This window comes from Anser brachyrhynchus, assembly GCF_964034855.1.
Source record: "Anser brachyrhynchus genome assembly, chromosome: 3".
Lineage (NCBI taxonomy): Eukaryota > Metazoa > Chordata > Aves > Anseriformes > Anatidae > Anser > Anser brachyrhynchus.
The window spans coordinates 77327847-77344096 of record NC_137696.1 but is presented as its reverse complement, the minus strand read 5'-3'; the positions used below and the strand labels follow the sequence as shown (position 1 = coordinate 77344096).

Sequence of the window (16250 nt, the reverse complement as noted above, 5' to 3'; positions counted from 1 at the left end):
AACGGAGAAATATGTATTTCTGGGCAAGCAGCTCTGGGTGTCCCTGTTTGAGCAGGGGGGAGACCAGGTGACCTCCAGAGGTCCCTTCCAACTTTAGCCATTCTGTGACATATAACTACATTCTTCTAGTTTGTCTTTAGACTATCAGACCCTGCAAAGAAAGCCTCAGTTTTTCTGTCCAAGGATACCTAATAAAGCAGAAAGACAAATTTATAAATTAGATTTGAATGAGCCCTAGAAGCAGCTTATACTGCTTGGCAGGTGGCAGAATTTTGCCTACCGCTACTCACCGTGTGTAACATGAAAAAGCACATCTCATTTACAGCTGAAGGTTGAATAGGGAGCCAGCTGCTGGCATCTTGATTTTTTGTTTAATACTACCCTTCCCCTTCTGATGGGTCCAGATAGACTAACAAAAGGTATTTGGCCACTGTGTGGAAACTCTGGAATGGACTTCCCTCCTTTGTTTGTCTTGTTTTAATTGGGAATTACTGACCTAATTGGCTGTCCTTTCTTACTGATAAGTAAACCTGTACTGTTTGTAGCTCTGTTCATCATGATTTACGTGGAAAGACAGATACGTTTTAATTGCTAAGATCAACTGCTATCAAGTTCTGTGACTCAGCGAGTACACTGAGTACCTTTGCTACTAGCACAGTGCAAGGAATAGATTTTTAGCGTTAGAGAATCAAAGAAATCTTTTATACCAGTAATAAAATGTACATGGCTCCAGTTGTCTGAAAATTAAGAGTTAGATGTTGATGAGGTATGTGATGCATTTAGCCCTTTAAATATGAAAATATTGAAGGTTCTTGATAGATTGGAAATAAAGAAAAAAATAATGTCTCCTTCTGGAGCTTTTCTTGACATGTTTCTTCAAAGTTATTTTTACAGGTGAAACTGTGGTTTCATGTATACTCTTCCCATTAGGTTTGGGTGCACTCTGGACAGTGTGTCTCATGTGAATGCCTCTGTATAAAAAGATGAAATAACCGAACATAATTCCTATCTGTGATCTAATTTGCCTTTAGTGCCATACATATTAAAACCTACATATTATATAAATGAAACTAATAAATGACTAGTGTATAATTTTTCTGTAGATGTCCAAGAGGGTCTGAAACTCCATATACAGTTAATACTCCAAACATTTGGAGAAGCATAGTAATCCCATTTATTATACTGATTTTTTTTTACCATGTATAGAAAGGCCCATGGGCCTTGTACAGGTTTAGTCTTGCTAGCAGTTTCAAAACACCATCCATCTTTGCATGTATTTCTTTACCCAGCGATTCCAAGCTGGTGTTTGTTACTCTTGCAGTGCTTACAGCAAGAGCATTTGAAAAACAAACAAACAAACAAACAAAACAAACAGCCCAAAATAATCTGAACCTTAGAGCATTATATGACATGCTTTTCTCTTTGACTATGCTAGCTGAATTATCACCGGAAGATAAGGAAACTTTGGTAATATGCTATTAAAACCGGATGTGCTTGGCTTAGAAAGAAGTTGTATTTTAGAAGTTTGTTTTGCTGGCTTGGAGGTGGAAAGCACAGCTGACATCACACTTCTCAAAATATCAGTTGATTGCTGTACTGTACCTGTTTGTCTCTCTGCTGATTGGGTAGAGCAGTTGCTGGGCTGATACTGGTTTGACCAAAATTAGCAAGTCAGTATAAACGAGTCAAACGAGCCTGCCTGCTTTTTTCAGTTCTCCCTTCTGATTCATCAGTTGTTTGTTTCAAATTCTTACAGCCTTTGTGAATTGGGGATTGTGCCAGCAAAGGTGAAAGCTCTTAGTGGTTAGTCAGTGAGAATGCTCAGAAAAAAATTTTTTGTCTTGATGACATTTAGATGTTAGCAAAAATATGATGCCTCATTTAAACAAACAAAAAAAAAAAAAGGTGGAAGAAGGTCCTACAGAGCAATTGTATTAAATATATAGAGGGGAGAACCTGTTCCTCCCTTAGGAGACAGCCTGCTTCTCAAATTCAGGGATAGCATTCATCTTCTTGACCTTAAGTGGATGTTAGTGCCAATGTCTTGTGGCAAAGACTTTGACTTGAAACTTAGTTATGAGGATATATATGAAAAAAGGATTCGCTGCTTACGTGTCTTTTTTCCTTCGGTATCACTAAGTATGCTACAAGTTGGATGGTGTCTGGTTAACTTATATTCTAATCCTCCATGGTATTGATAATGTCTGACTATAACTATTGCTTTTGAACAAAAACACCAATATGCTGTGTAAATGTACAAGCAAGTACAGCATTTAGCATTAGATAAAAGTTCATCTAGCAGCTAAGAGTAGATGAACTTCTTGAAAATTAGTAGGTTTAGATGCAAGAGACAAAATAATATATTTTAATTAGTTTGCACTTGGATTAGTTCTGACTTTCAGGATGTTTTTTCTTCTCCCATACAGGTGAATAAGAAAAAGGTGGTGGTGGTGGTGAATGCCATTGAATTAAGATCCACCGGGCTTGCCAAAAAATAGCTGAGCTCAATATCCCACTGAAGGGCAGGGATAGGAAGTGCTTTAAGAGAGCAATTTGGTTAAATCATGAGATCTTGAGATACTATATAAAAACAGAAAGTAGGTCACATTTAGCAATGATAAGAATAAGGGGGTTGAAGGAAAATTTAAAATCAAAATCAGGAAATAAATTGCAAAATGAGAGGCAACTAGAAGTGTACATAAAAAGAAACAGAAAAACTTTCTATAGTTAATTGCAAGAAGACAATAAGGAAGCAATTGCTGCAGTGTTTGGAAGATAAGATGAGAACTACTGACGTGACACTGAATAGTGAAATGTGGAAATGCCTTTTTTTGTTTCTTTTTTGAAAGGGCTAAGTATGCTCAAATGATTAATCTCTATTCCTGTCTGAGTTTATTTAAGTGGTATATAGTATATTTAAGTGTCTTCAAATCAGCTAGGCCTGATGAAATTTGCCCTGTGGTGCTTACAGAGGTCAGAAAGGGGTGATGTCTCCGGAATTCTTGAGAAGTTACGTAGGATGGCAAGGCTGTAGGGCACCTCTCTGGAAAAGGAGAAGGAGGGGGAACTGGGGAACAATAGATGAGTCAAATTTCTGGTAAAAATCTTGAACAAATAATTCAGCAATCTATAAGCAATCACAGTTAACAAGGAAATGACCTGGATTTAACAGTAACAAAGCAAGGTGAAGTAGTTTAACCTCTACGATGGGTAACAGGCCAAAGAAAAAGAGAAGGTGGCAGTCTTTGGCCATACAACTGACGTTTGCTTACTTGTAAGTTTAGTAAGGTCTGGCTCATATGATTATTCTGGTATATAAAGTGATATTTTAAGATGTTTTAAAATTAGTGTGGGGTTGATAAAAATAGATTACCTATACTAAGCATATACCATTAGTAATTAGTAGCCCCAGTGCTGTACTAGATCTGTCAGATGTTTTTAATTTCTTCTGTAAACTGGGTTGTGAAAAAGAGTAGCATATGAAATTATTTCTAGTTGCTATATTTGACATTATTTCAGTCGTTCTGGACCTGCTATTAACCAATTTGTGAAACAGAAAAAGTATTATCTTCTTTATAAGTAGCTAATAGCTTCTGATTTTTTCAAGTAATATGGTTTACTTATTTTATTGCAGGATTTGGTTATCCGTATCATCTTCATTCTTGGTAATTTAACAGCAGAGAATAACAAGGCCCGTGAGCAATTTTTTAAAGAAAAAGGAAGTCTTAACACCTTGATATCATTATTTCAAACCTACCATGAACGTGACTTGAATGCGGAGAAATGGTGCCATATAAGAGGAAGGGAAGAAGAAAAACAAACAAAACATCCTTCAGAAGCAGAAGATGTTCTGATAAAACTGATAAGAGTGCTGGCCAATCTCTCCATTCACCCCAGTGTAGGAGCAGCTTTGGCAGCTGCCCATCGTGTTGTAGAATTACTTGTTACAGTACTAGGTAATAACATGTATGTTGTGTGTGTTTCCTGTGTTCAGTCTGTAAGGAGAGTTTAGGGTTTTTCTACGTGAGCTTTTTATCTAAATCAAGCCATACTTAAATCAATTCTGTTGCTAAAATAACAAAGTCAATTTGCTGGTATTCATAAATTGTATTATGTAAAATGCTGTTTTTGACACTGGGAGCATTGACTTTTCAGTGTCTGTGGAAAGAGGTCGTAGAAGTGTTTAATTCAGTGGTAAGATTTGCAGGCTTGATCATTAAGGATAAGCAAACTGGATTTTTATTTTAAGTACATCTCACTGTGAGAGTACTTAGATAAAAGGACTCATTGTTTTATTTAAGGTTCACAGCTTTATGACTGTTCTTGGATTGAGTATTCTTCTTTTTTCCTATTCTCATGGCTTTTAGTAGTCTCCAAAAACATCTCTTTTTTTTTCATCCTTTTTGGATTTCCAACTTTAATCTCTTTCACGGGAAGGTAGAGTCCCTTCACCTCTAAACCGAGTTTTAGGACTGCGTTTTCTTTACCACTTAACAATCCCTTTGGAAATCTAAACATAGGCTAGGATGAGGCAGACCATTCTCTCAGTAACAGAGTTTAGCAGTGATGAGATAAATTTCAAAGAACTCAGTATATATGTGTGGGTGACATTAAATATTACATAAAGACAATCAGCCTGTTTATGTGCTACTTTACCAGTCTTACCCACCAGCCATGCAGGATTTAGCAAAGGCAAACTCACAAGTTCATCCATTCTTTCTTAAGCCCTGTGGGAGCTTTTAGGGTTGGAACTATCTAAATCCTTGTGTAAGCACTCAAAGCTTCTCTCTGACCCACTCCCCTTTTGCTGAGCACCATATTAGTTTACAAGAAAATTTTATTTCCTTTACCCTTGGTTTCTGAGGGCAGAAACTTCAGAAAAATCAATACATGCAATTTTCAACCTTGCTAGTAGAAGAGGATATTTTATATTGGTAATGTTGTCAGGAACTCTAAGAGAGAGAATGTTTCAGATATTGTTAAAGAACGCTATTTTGTCAATGTCTCGTAGTAGCTGACATCTCAGTGTAATAGTCTTCGGTATTTCTCTGTGTCAGCAGTCTGATAACTATCATACAGGCCTGTTTCTGCATGCAAATTCTCCTCAGTCCCATCTTAAAACAGTAAATAGGATCTGTAAAATCTTTTAACTAGATTTTACACAATGTTACATTAGTCACAATGATTTCTGTTGATGAAGAGTCGGAAAGCATGATTTTGTATTGCCATTTTGCATCAGCTGTTCCTGCTAGCCTCTGCCATTTTAATGAAAAAATAAAATAGTTTTTGCTAATAGTCTCCATGTTAACTATGACTCAGTTTGCTTCTGAGCTGTAATATACTTTTAAGTTGTTCATGTGTGTGTATATACATATGCTTTTTTTCATATCAGAATATAAGTCAATTGACGTCTGTGAGGAGTTGGTCATCAATGCTGCAACAACAATCAACAATTTATCCTTCTACAAAGTGAAGGGTTCTGCTGTTCAAGACAAGAAGCTACACATTGCTGAAAGTAAGGACTTTTAAACTAGTACCTTCTGAAAATGGAAGTTATGCATGCTAGATTTTGATACCACAGAAAATCAAGACAGTGATAGTGTTCTGTGGCATTATGTTGCAGGAATATAAAGGTCATAGGGCTAAATTACTTCCATAGTGATTTCTGACTCTTTTGGAACATAATTATATGTCTTCTGTGAAAATATTTATGTTGTTGACAAAACCCCTCTTTCTCCCCAAATGAATTTGCCGTGTTGTTTTCTGTTTAGCAGTTTTTGCTAGACTTGTTCAAAATTCATATGTCTGCACCAAAATAATCACGTTGCTTTTTACTTCTAATCGGAGTATGGTAAGAAGTTTTTTTTCTTGTTAGCTTCTAGACCTGCAAAATTTTGTGTCTGCAATTGTTTTGTGTCTGGATTATAAATCTGTTGCCATTTTTGTGAGTTGTGTGATTCACTCTCCTCTGACATTATGGACAACAGTCGTATTTCAGTGGTGTGTAGGAACTGCATCTGAGTTCTGGGACTCATTGTGTTAATGTTATACAAAAGGCTACTGTTATACAACAAGCCTCTATCTTGCAAATCTTACACTCTGAATAGGCAAGGTATGGGAAGAAGCAGAGGATGAAGTTCGCAAAACTGGCAGAATAAAGAGTAGGAGAAAATATTATGGCTTTCAACCTAGTGCGCTGACTGCTAGACATCATTCCCTATCTAGGTAACTGTTCTGATGTTCTGTCATGAGTCATTTTATCCCCCATAAGCCAGCTGTCTGTTAATGGTAGTTGGAGAAATGTGGAACCAAATGTCTTTTCTTTCAGTCCCATTCGCTCTCCCTCTCCCATTTTTATTGCTAGTGTGTGGAACCAGTCCCATCACCTTTTCTCCATCTGAAATGAGCAGAGATGAAACCTTCAGGAGACATTTTGAGAATACTTGTTGATCCAACTGGGTGGATCCCAAAGACAAAAACCAGTCATTTCTGTTGTCTCTTTAAGACAAGTTCAAGGCATGTTCAGTATTGCAACATTCAAAGAAGGAAGTCATGAGAATGAAGCCAACCTCTTTTCTTTTTTTGTTTCTCTTACTTCTCTGTGGTGGAAGGGTTAAGGGTTCACTGATTTGCGTCCTTCATCTGATGCACCGATTTCAGTGATTCACTTCTTCCTCACAGAAGACTGCTGAATGTAAAATGTAAAATTGCTTCTTGTTACTGTACCTTGCTTCTTGTTTCGTGATGGTAGCTCTTCCTAGGAAACACAGAAGGTCTCATTCTGTCTGCTGAAGGTGCATGCTAATCATATGTGAAACTGCTAAGCAGGAAACCAGCAAGCAAGTAAACGCTTCAGACCAGGGGCAATATTAAGTAGCTGTTCAGAGAAAATGTATTTGCTTGTTGTAGCAGCACTGAGAGAAAACAGAGCTAATGTCAGAAAATAATTTTAGTTTAAAGAGACGTCCCACCATAAGACCATCTGTTCAGGATCTAAATCAATTCCTCTTAGATATTGCAACATTTTTTTGTTCTGTCTTCCTGGATTTTCACATAAGCCCACTCAAAACTGTATAGCAAAACTGGTTCCCATTATTGCAACTGTGCTTAGGCTATCTTCATAACTCCTCATCTGTTCCTTTGCATTTAGCCCCATATTGGAGCTCTTTGTCTCATCTTCAAAGCCCTACACAATTTAGTGCTTGTTCTACCATCTGCTCATCCCCTTCACTGCAACCAGACAGTTAGATAAATGTTCCCGTGCATTATATTTATTGCTGTTGCTGCTTGCATTCTGATATCTACTGATAAAAAGCCAAGCACGTTTGTGATATACAAGTAATTGTTTTTATTTCATTTCCCTGCAAACCAATAGTGCTTTTAAAGCTGTTAATGAGCAACAGTATGGATGGAGTTGTGGAGGCTGTCAGAGTCTTTGGCAATCTTTCCCAGTATCATGAGATCTGTGACTTCATCGTACAGAAAAAGAGTGAGTTTTGCATTTGTAGGAGTCCTGTTTTTAAATGTCTATAGTTCTAAAAAGGAAAAATTTCTAATAAGCTGTCTGAGTTAAAGGGTAGAAGCAATCTTATCTGATATTTTGCAAATTATGCCAATCTTAGAATACAACAGTAGTCATTATAAACACTATTTTATTTCAGTTTCATTGAAATGGAAATATTGGAGTAGGAAAAATGTGCCATGGTGTACCTTCACTAAGGTAAATACTACCAAAAAATAAACAAAAAAACCCACTGTTTTTCCTAAAGACAAATTTTTTGAATTTCCCTTCACTCCTTCATTTCCTCAAGTCCTACAGGTTTGTAGTGATTGAATTTGAAATGAAAATCTAACTCAATTCTCATGTAGGTTCAATAGCACAAGTTTTTGATTCTGATATTTGACAGCTTATTAGTGCTTCGTGATATGCTTCAACAAAGAGACCTCCTGTTTGCCTCTGGGTGAAGTAGGATACAAGTCTTCTCAAGTCCTTTTGCTTTTGTTGCTTGAAGAGCTTTGGGAAAAATGGCTACTCCTTGCTACCCAGAGAAGGTGTGTCTTAAGTTTAATTAAACACCAGTTCACTGCAAATTTTTTTCTGTCTACCTGTCAGTTCCAAATAGTGAGGTGATATGCCATAATATGCAACCTCTTCTTTCAAGGGTGAACACATCAAGGCTTGTGGAGGGAGAAGGTATCTGCAAAGGAAGAACTGATACCTAGTAGTTGCTTGCTAACGAGCTGTCTCAGCCAAAGGACTGAATTTTCCACCTTGGAGAGACTGTAGTGTCAGTGTGCTGAGCTCGGGGGGAGCTGGGAGGCTGCCTCCCCACTAGGCAGAACTGACTCCCTCACTGGGGTTGCCTTCCACTGCCTACTGAGTTCAGAGTCAGCAAGCACTGCGAGATGCTGCATGCCCAGCATCTGCTTCTTGCCTGTTTCCTGCAGGAGCCCCAGGCTGCAGCAGTCCCAGCTGGACCTGGTGCAGTCTAAGGCAACCCTGCCTCTCAAGGAGGTAAGAACTTCCCTCTGTGAGTGCCAAATGCCTAATCTTAGCAGTTTATGCTGACTCTGTAATTGAAAGGAGAGTGATACTTTTAAGAAGTAACCTGTAATCCAGTTTGGTCAATTTAAGCTCTTCTGATTGGATTTTCACATTACTTTGATGTAGAATTTTGTAGGTGTTGTGTTGAAGAAACTGGTGTTCATGATGTAGTAATGGCTATCACTCTGTCTCATAAGCCTAATCTAGAAACATCACACTAGTATGCAATGAGGTTGTATTTTTGAGTAGGGTATCCCTGTATTTGACTGCTTTTTGAGTGTACATGTGTTATAATGGCAACTGCACAATAAGTCCCACTTCTCAGTAATATCCTTTCCTTCTTTACAATCCAGTATACAAGTTCGTGATTGCCTTACTTGATGCCAAGAATCAAGATGTCTGTTTTTCTGCCTGTGGAGTTCTGCTCAATCTCATGGTGGATAAGGACAAACGAGGTCTTCTGATGGAAGAAGGAGGAATTAGGAAGTAAGTTCCTGATTATGTTTTCAAAGGCCACGTTCCGGTAGTTTAGCCAAAGAGTTTCAATCAGATTCTTTTTCACCGGGGCCAATAATTTAAAAGGATGCATACTTCATAAATATTCAGGATCTAATAGTCTTCAAGAAAGAGCCTTTCATATTCTTCCATATGTGTGGGTGGGTTGGTTTTTTTGTTTGTTTTTAATTTTTTGCAAAAGCCTTCAAGTGGTTTAGCCTGCTGCAGTGCCAAGAATTGTAGAATGATCTCCCAAAGACCCTCCTGATATATACAGGTGAGAGTACAACACGATAACTAAAGCATGCATGTCTTTGAAGTAGCTGCTTATGCCTGACTTAACTGGATCCTATGTGGGTTAAATGTACAAATAATGGACACATTTAATGAGTATCTGTTTTAAAAGTGAAGGAATTAGCATACCCCATATGGTCTCTTACAATTTTGGTAGCTACTTAGTACTTCAGGAAGAACAATCTGATTTACCCGTGCTTGGTACCAAAAAAGCTCCTGTCTTCTCTCTCTGAGAGCTCAACTTTAAGGCACTTTTATTGTAAGTGGTATTAGATCTTGAAAAACCACTGTGGATGAAACACTTGTGGCTTTGATGTTCAGATAATAGCGGATCCAGCTTAATTGGAGCAACATGAAAGATCTTGTTCTTACGCTTGTAAAGCAGTTGATACAACCCGCATTTATGTAACAATATGCCAAACTTTGAAATGCTTTCCTGTTCATGCATCATATAATTACTTATTTTATACAGTGTAAACAAGACTTTTTGTCTGCTTATCTTCCCTTCCCATGTTCTGGTTAACTTTGAAAATTTTAAAGGTGAAAAACAGAAATAAAAATAAAATACAGGTTCATTGAAGAATCAATGTGAGAAATATGAGAAATGTCTACCATATAGAATCATATAGAATACAAAATTCTCTATGCTGTGCCTCAAAATTTGTGAAGCAGGAAGGAAAACTAGCAATATGAAATAAATCCAGAGAATATGCAAGTGATTACAGTCAGGGTGACCTCCTTAAAAAAAATCAGCTCTGTGGATTTTTGGAAATGAGGTTACTCTACCAATATATAGTGGTTCTAATAAAACAAGGAATTAGTCTCATCAGAGAGATAAACTTCAAAAAATTAAAGCAAGATCTTTTGTTTTTTTATCGGATGCATGCCAGTCTTCTGCAGCAAGTGCTCTCAGAGGTGGGAGAAAAAGCAAACTTTCTTTTGGTTGCTTTTCAATTACTGGTGTTTTTAGCCACACCTGAATGTGATAGATATTCTGTGGTTCCTTTACTAATCACCAGACTATAACTCTCATGATGAAGCCAGGAAGTGAGGGTAGGAGGGCATCATAGTGTTGAGGAAGAGAACAGTAGTGAAGGATTACTGTTAGAGAGATCACAAGGGACAGCAGGTGAAAAACAGTGTTTACTTCTGCTGCCCCAGGACTTGTGAACAATGCTGTTTGGTAATGAGAACTCTGGATAGGTACTGTATGTAAACTGGTACAAGCAGAAAAGTTATAGCTTAATTTCAGAGTCCTGCTTATGATCTAGCTTGCATTTGATACCTGCAAAGAGGCGAGACTGGGAGAAAGGCCAAGAGCCTAATGGTCCTTAATAAAACTAGTATTTCTGAGAGGAGTCCACTGGGAGTGCAGGCTGAGGAAATACAAGAAGGGATGAAATCTGCAAAATAGTCAGACTCCACTGAACCTAAGAGGTAATTCTGTGCGTCATAGAAATAGCAAATTCTTTTGGATATGTCTTCTGGTTAGATCCTCTGATGTGTAATAAGCTGGAAGCTCTGACTGAAGCTTTTTCTGCATTCACATCATCTTTCCCAGGTGAATTTTTGGTGCCTGATAAGGTTTGCTCGCATTGCAATTTCTGCTGTGATAGCTACAGATTTGGGACAGTCAGAGATGGCCATGAAATTTGTTGGAATTCAGCATCTTTGAATCGGTTGCATTTGTGACACATGTGATTGAAATTGGTCAGTTGGGTTAAAAAGTTACTGGAGATGGACAGATGCAGACAGGTATACATACATATATATGAGCAAAAGGCACATTTGCATCCTTAGGGAATTAGACTAAGTGAAAAAGAAGAGAGTAGCATCTTAAGTTTTTTAATGTAGAATTTTCCTGCAACCTTTCGTGGAATCTACACACATTTCGAGACTGCCTGGATTTTGAAGGGCTCAGGAGAAAACTACATGGAGCAAAGCACTGTTTTTGTTTGATACTGACAGGTTAGTCGACTGTTTACGAGACTTTGGGCCAGCGGACTGGCAGTTGGCTTGTCTGATATGCAAAACCCTGTGGAACTACAGTGAAAACATCACAAGTGCGGCCTCATGCTTTGGAGAAGATACTGACATGTTGCTGGTGCTGCTCACATCGCTCTTAGGTGAGATTCACAATGTTGGTCTTTTTAATTAATAATAGAAATAGAAGGGGCAAAATCAAAGCAGTACTGTTTGGATGGGAAGTCTGTCTGTGGGGCTTTAAGTGGTTGGCCCATACAGACCATCCAGCAACACAGGGGTTTATTGTCATTCGGCACGTTCCCTTAGATTTTGCACATTGCCACGGTGGAATTGGCCATTGTCACCCCCCTCTCTAGCCTGTCTAGTTAGCATGCCACTAATGCTTTTGGCCAGCTGCCCTTTTGCCTGCTTGAGCTAACTGTCCTGTAGGCTTTCAGCACCAAACCTACTTTTCCCTGGGTATGGGCCCCTGTGGCCTCAAAGGTAATTGCAGGTATTTACAGAAGCAGCAGCTCAGACAGAGGAATATGTTTTATTCCTTCAGAGGCAGGACTGGGTGGCAAGGGTCCTTTATCTGCCCTTCTCTTCTTAGCATGATTTCTATGTGTGTGAGGATAACATCCTGACAGTTTCTCATCTGCTCTGTAAAGCTAGGGAGGGTGTGCTCCTCCACAAATATAGGCTGGAAGGTGCCTACAAGTGAATCTTAAGACCTTGATTCATTTACCCAATTGGATCTTTTCATCTGCACATTTGTTTGCTTTGGATTTTACAGAATTTAATAGTCTTATAGTTACTATATTTCATTTTCCTCCTTCACTTTATGAGCACTGCTTTGGTGTTGTTTTTATTATAGGCAAGTCACTTGCAATTATCTTTTTTTTTTTTAATTAAAATGTAAATGAAATTGGAGCAGACCTTAACTAATTTTGATTTGGTTTTAAGGGGAAATTTAGTAAAGATTAATGCTTGCTGTAAAGAAGACTACATGTTAGTCATACCCAGATACAAAGTGAGATCCCTGTGGTCTATTTTGTTTTAGACAATCAGAAAACTGGGTGGTTTTATGAGGATTTTTTTCCAGTTACTGAAAAAAAGAATACTGTAATTCTCCTTTATAAGTAATTACTTTCGTTACATCCCTTGCTGTAATGATAGTTATAGCATACCTTAATATGAGAAGTAATTCCATTTATTTATCTGAAAATGCTCAGTATTTCAAGATCATGAGTGCACTTTTTAATATTCTGTAACAGAACTGCAAACTTTACAGCCGCAATCATACTTGAACTTTCTGGCATGCAGCAATGAATATGCATCTTTGTTTTGGATAATTCTTAATTGTTTTTTCCTCTGCATTTAACACTGCTTATTCCAGCAATTAAATTGACTGCAGAGCCCAGGCTGTGGAGTAATTGGAACTCTCATTAACGAGTACAGCTTTCGTGAATTGGTTTGTTCATGTACAATCACAGTTCCAGTTACAGCATGCAATGACAATTAATCAAAAATAGGTCAGAAGTAAATCAGAAGGCTAGTCTTCCTTCAAGCTGTAGTCAGAAGAGGAGCTTTAGAATAAAAAAAAGCTCATGTTACTCATTGGATCTAGTTCCTCTGTGTGTTAAGAGCCAACAAATTTTTAGTGATAGCAGCTGGTTAATATTGTCCTACATCTTTGTCCTCCCATTGTATCCAGTAACAGCCTTGAACTGTCATTGCTCTGATTCTTTTGTTCAGGAAGCAGGAGGCAACTTCTGACAGTCAGGGGACTGTCCTCCAGCTTCCTGAGGGTGTGTCGATGGAGCATGGCACAGCAGACACCTCAGTTCACCTGCTGTGCTTGGCCTCCTCCCCTCTATTTTTCTTTCCCATACCTGGAACAAGATGACAAATGATAGGCAGGAACCAAAGGGGAGTGGAAGTGGCATGAAAAGATGTTGGGACCGAGAAAGGCTGGACCAAAAGCACCATTTTGTCTTTCCCTGCCTGATCGCAGAAGCCTGAGATGCGGTGGCACTGCTTCCCAGTAACACTGCCATTTGCCCTCTATCAACTGCTCCTGAGACTTGTGTCGCTTTAGTGGCTCACAGCTCCTTGCAGCTGGCATTTCCTGGCCCCTCGCAGCAGCCTTGCCTTGCCCACTCCCTCGGGAGTAGCAGTGGAGATGGGCCTCAATCCTGAGAACATTCTTCTGTCTGATCATCCAGCGAAGTCTTCTTCCCCCCTCTCTTTTTACAGACTTTTCTTCTGCTCGCTTTTACCTAGAATCATAGAATGGTTTGGGTTGGAAGGGACCTTAAAGATCATCTAGTTCCCCTCTCAACTCCAGTTTTGGAGCCTTAGCACATGTGAATTCTTTCAAGACATGATGGGCTCCTGGCCTCTGCCTTGCAGGAGTTACAGGGACGGGTAGGCCTTGTAGACTAGTGTCCGTATGCTACTTTTCAGCCTTCCCCACAGCATGCAGACCCAGCGTGCATGTCTTGTTCCTGGGCACGCAGACAGCTCGTATGCTGTTTGGCCAGCAAGCAGTTTTGCTTGTTTTGAGGAGGGTCATGGGAAAATTACATTATCTGAAGATGCACAGCTTGCACGTGGGACACTCCTCCTCACTGATCCCCAGAGTTACTCACATTCTGTATTGAGAAAAATACTCTGGGTTCAACACTTCAGCTTTTGAATGATTCTGCCCCTCATTTTTGTAGTCTGGAGTCACTGGCCTCAGTGATTCCATACTTTTAGACCTGTAAACATTCAGTTAACTTCTGGGAGGCACCACTGTCTAGTAAAGTGGATAAATGTCTCTTGTTCTGTGTTAGAACATAGCTAATATGGGTAGGGAAATCATTTCAGGAGTAGGCAAAACAGTTCTGCCTGAAAAGAAAAACCACAATCCCTTATCTTGCTCCTCAGGGTCTGCTGCTGAGGTTCGTTTTGCATGTGTTGGGCCACTGTGCCATTGATGAGACGGGAGCCAATGGGCACAAGTTGCAATACGGGAAATTCCAATTAAATATTAGGAAAAAAGGTTCCGTCATGACAGGGGTCAAGCAGGGGAAGGGGTTGCTCAGAAAGGCTGAGGAGATGCCATCCTTGGAGGTTGCTCAAAACACAACTGTACCTGCGCCAGAGCAACCTCATCTGAGCCGGCTCTGCGGTGGGCATGGCTTGACCCCGGTGTCCTCTGGAGCTCCTATCTATAACCTAAATTAACCCATGTTTCAACTGAATGTAGGGCTGATGTCTAAGGTTGGATTTTATCTCTGATTACAAGGTTTCTTCCTGCAGAGATGTGGCATTTCCCTTCTTGAATGTTTTTTTTTTCGTTTTCTTTTTTTTTTTTACATAAAGCTTCCTAAGTGGCATCTTCCCTCCACGCAGTACCCCATTTTAGACTAGCATTTTGTGATTTTGGAATCTACTTCACAATCAGCATCTCTTTAATTTTGGTAATTTGGAAGCCCTGTAGTGGCTTGGAAATCAAACGTCATTAGCTGTTACTGGTAACTTCCTATGAAATGGAGCCATCTCCGTGGATGAATATTGCAGCCTCTTCTTTTATGGCTGTTGCAACTTGCAGCTCAGGCTATATGCGCTCACAGGCACCTTGCCATTCTTTTACACATTAATAGCTGTTGTTTAAGCATTGACTCAGTGTGGGTAATGGAAGTTTCTCTTCAGCTCCCAGCAGGCAGCTCTCTTTAAGAGCTATTTAACAGATTGTGAATCTGGTGCTCTTTCGCAGCCTAGGGCGAAGATAAGTCACGCTGCCCATTAGGTGGGGGATTGTACCTTCGTTTCTGGTCCGTTTATGGCCTAAGTGCTGTCAAATATGCTTTCTGTTAAACTGTGCTAAGCTCTTGCATGAAAACGTTTGTTCAGCGTTATCAGTCGTGTTTGTAGAGCCCTGACTCAGGAGCATGCTTCTGGTTGCAGACTGATTCCTGTGAGGGTTTGTTTCTTTGCAACATCCAGTGCCAGGCAAAATGGAGGGGAAAGAACAAGTGATGGTGTCCTTTCATTCCTAACGTTCCTCGTCTCTGTTAAGACTATTGTTTTATTTATGAAGTTTGTGAGGAAGGGAGGGCACCAGTAATGTATTAACTAGTCTGGTTCAAGTGCTTTAAGCATGATAGTGGATACAGCTTGATAGAGTCTTCACAAACCAGACTGGGCAAAGTAATTGACACAGAAACCACAGACGTAGTTAGATGAACAGATTTACTTACGTTAGCAAAATTTCTGTAGGTAATATTAAAACCCGTGTAGCTTCCAGGCTGAGAGTCACAGTTAAGTGCTTGGCCTCAGGGACACAATTTAGCTTGAGGTGTGAGAACAGCAGAAGTTGCAATACTCTTTTTACCATTTTCTGACATCCTTTATTTTCAGTCAAAGCCAAGCCCATTAGACAGTGACGCTTAGTTTGTCATAAGCATAGAGTTGTTTTTAAGCCATGAACTTACACAACTGGACAGTTGTATGTGCTGTGGTCATGAAATACATCGTTGGGTAAATATTAACTCAGAACTGATGGTGATATTTTTCTTGATTACAGATGAAGAGCTAGTACTGGATTACAGCCTCGACAGAGATTTAAGGGACTACCACAAACTATATTGGGAAAGAGAGTTCAAACCTGTGGCAGAAAAACTTCTTGACAGAATTCAAAGCCATCACTCCTTTGTTCCAACTGCGACCATTACTGCATTTTAATCAGTCATGGTATTTTTTGTGATGTAGATTCTACAGCTATAGATTTCTAATATACCTGTTCATTGCCATTGGTAAGTATGTTGGGGAGCACAGGAAGATATTTTTTAGAAAGTTAGTAGAGCCTGGCATTTATATACTGGATGCTATCTTCTGAGAAGTTTGTATGATTTTTTTTTGCATGTGTAATTACTTTTTACAATACATTTGAGTTCATCAA

At 39.2% G+C, this 16250-nt stretch overlaps 1 protein-coding gene across 13 annotated transcripts in view; it reads left to right on the top strand.

Moving 5' to 3' along the window:
- Positions 1-16250, top strand: part of ARMC2 (armadillo repeat containing 2) — a gene marked incomplete at its 5' end in the record, with an annotated part of 68271 nt that extends 52021 nt beyond the window's left edge. For 11 of the 13 annotated variants that reach the window (XM_080586901.1, XM_080586900.1, XM_080586896.1 and 8 more), the window contains 6 exons: positions 3635-3956; positions 5393-5515; positions 7376-7489; positions 8899-9031; positions 11303-11460; positions 15876-16250. In XM_080586901.1, coding sequence (XP_080443027.1) covers positions 3635-3956; positions 5393-5515; positions 7376-7489; positions 8899-9031; positions 11303-11460; positions 15876-16033 — 1008 coding nt within the window. In that variant the 3' untranslated portion in view covers positions 16034-16250. Of the gene's footprint in view, positions 1-3634; positions 3957-5392; positions 5516-6107; positions 6226-7375; positions 7490-8898; positions 9032-11302; positions 11461-15875 lie in introns of all 13 variants that reach the window. The other 2 variants (XR_013949193.1, XM_080586899.1) reach the window with 2 other exon arrangements.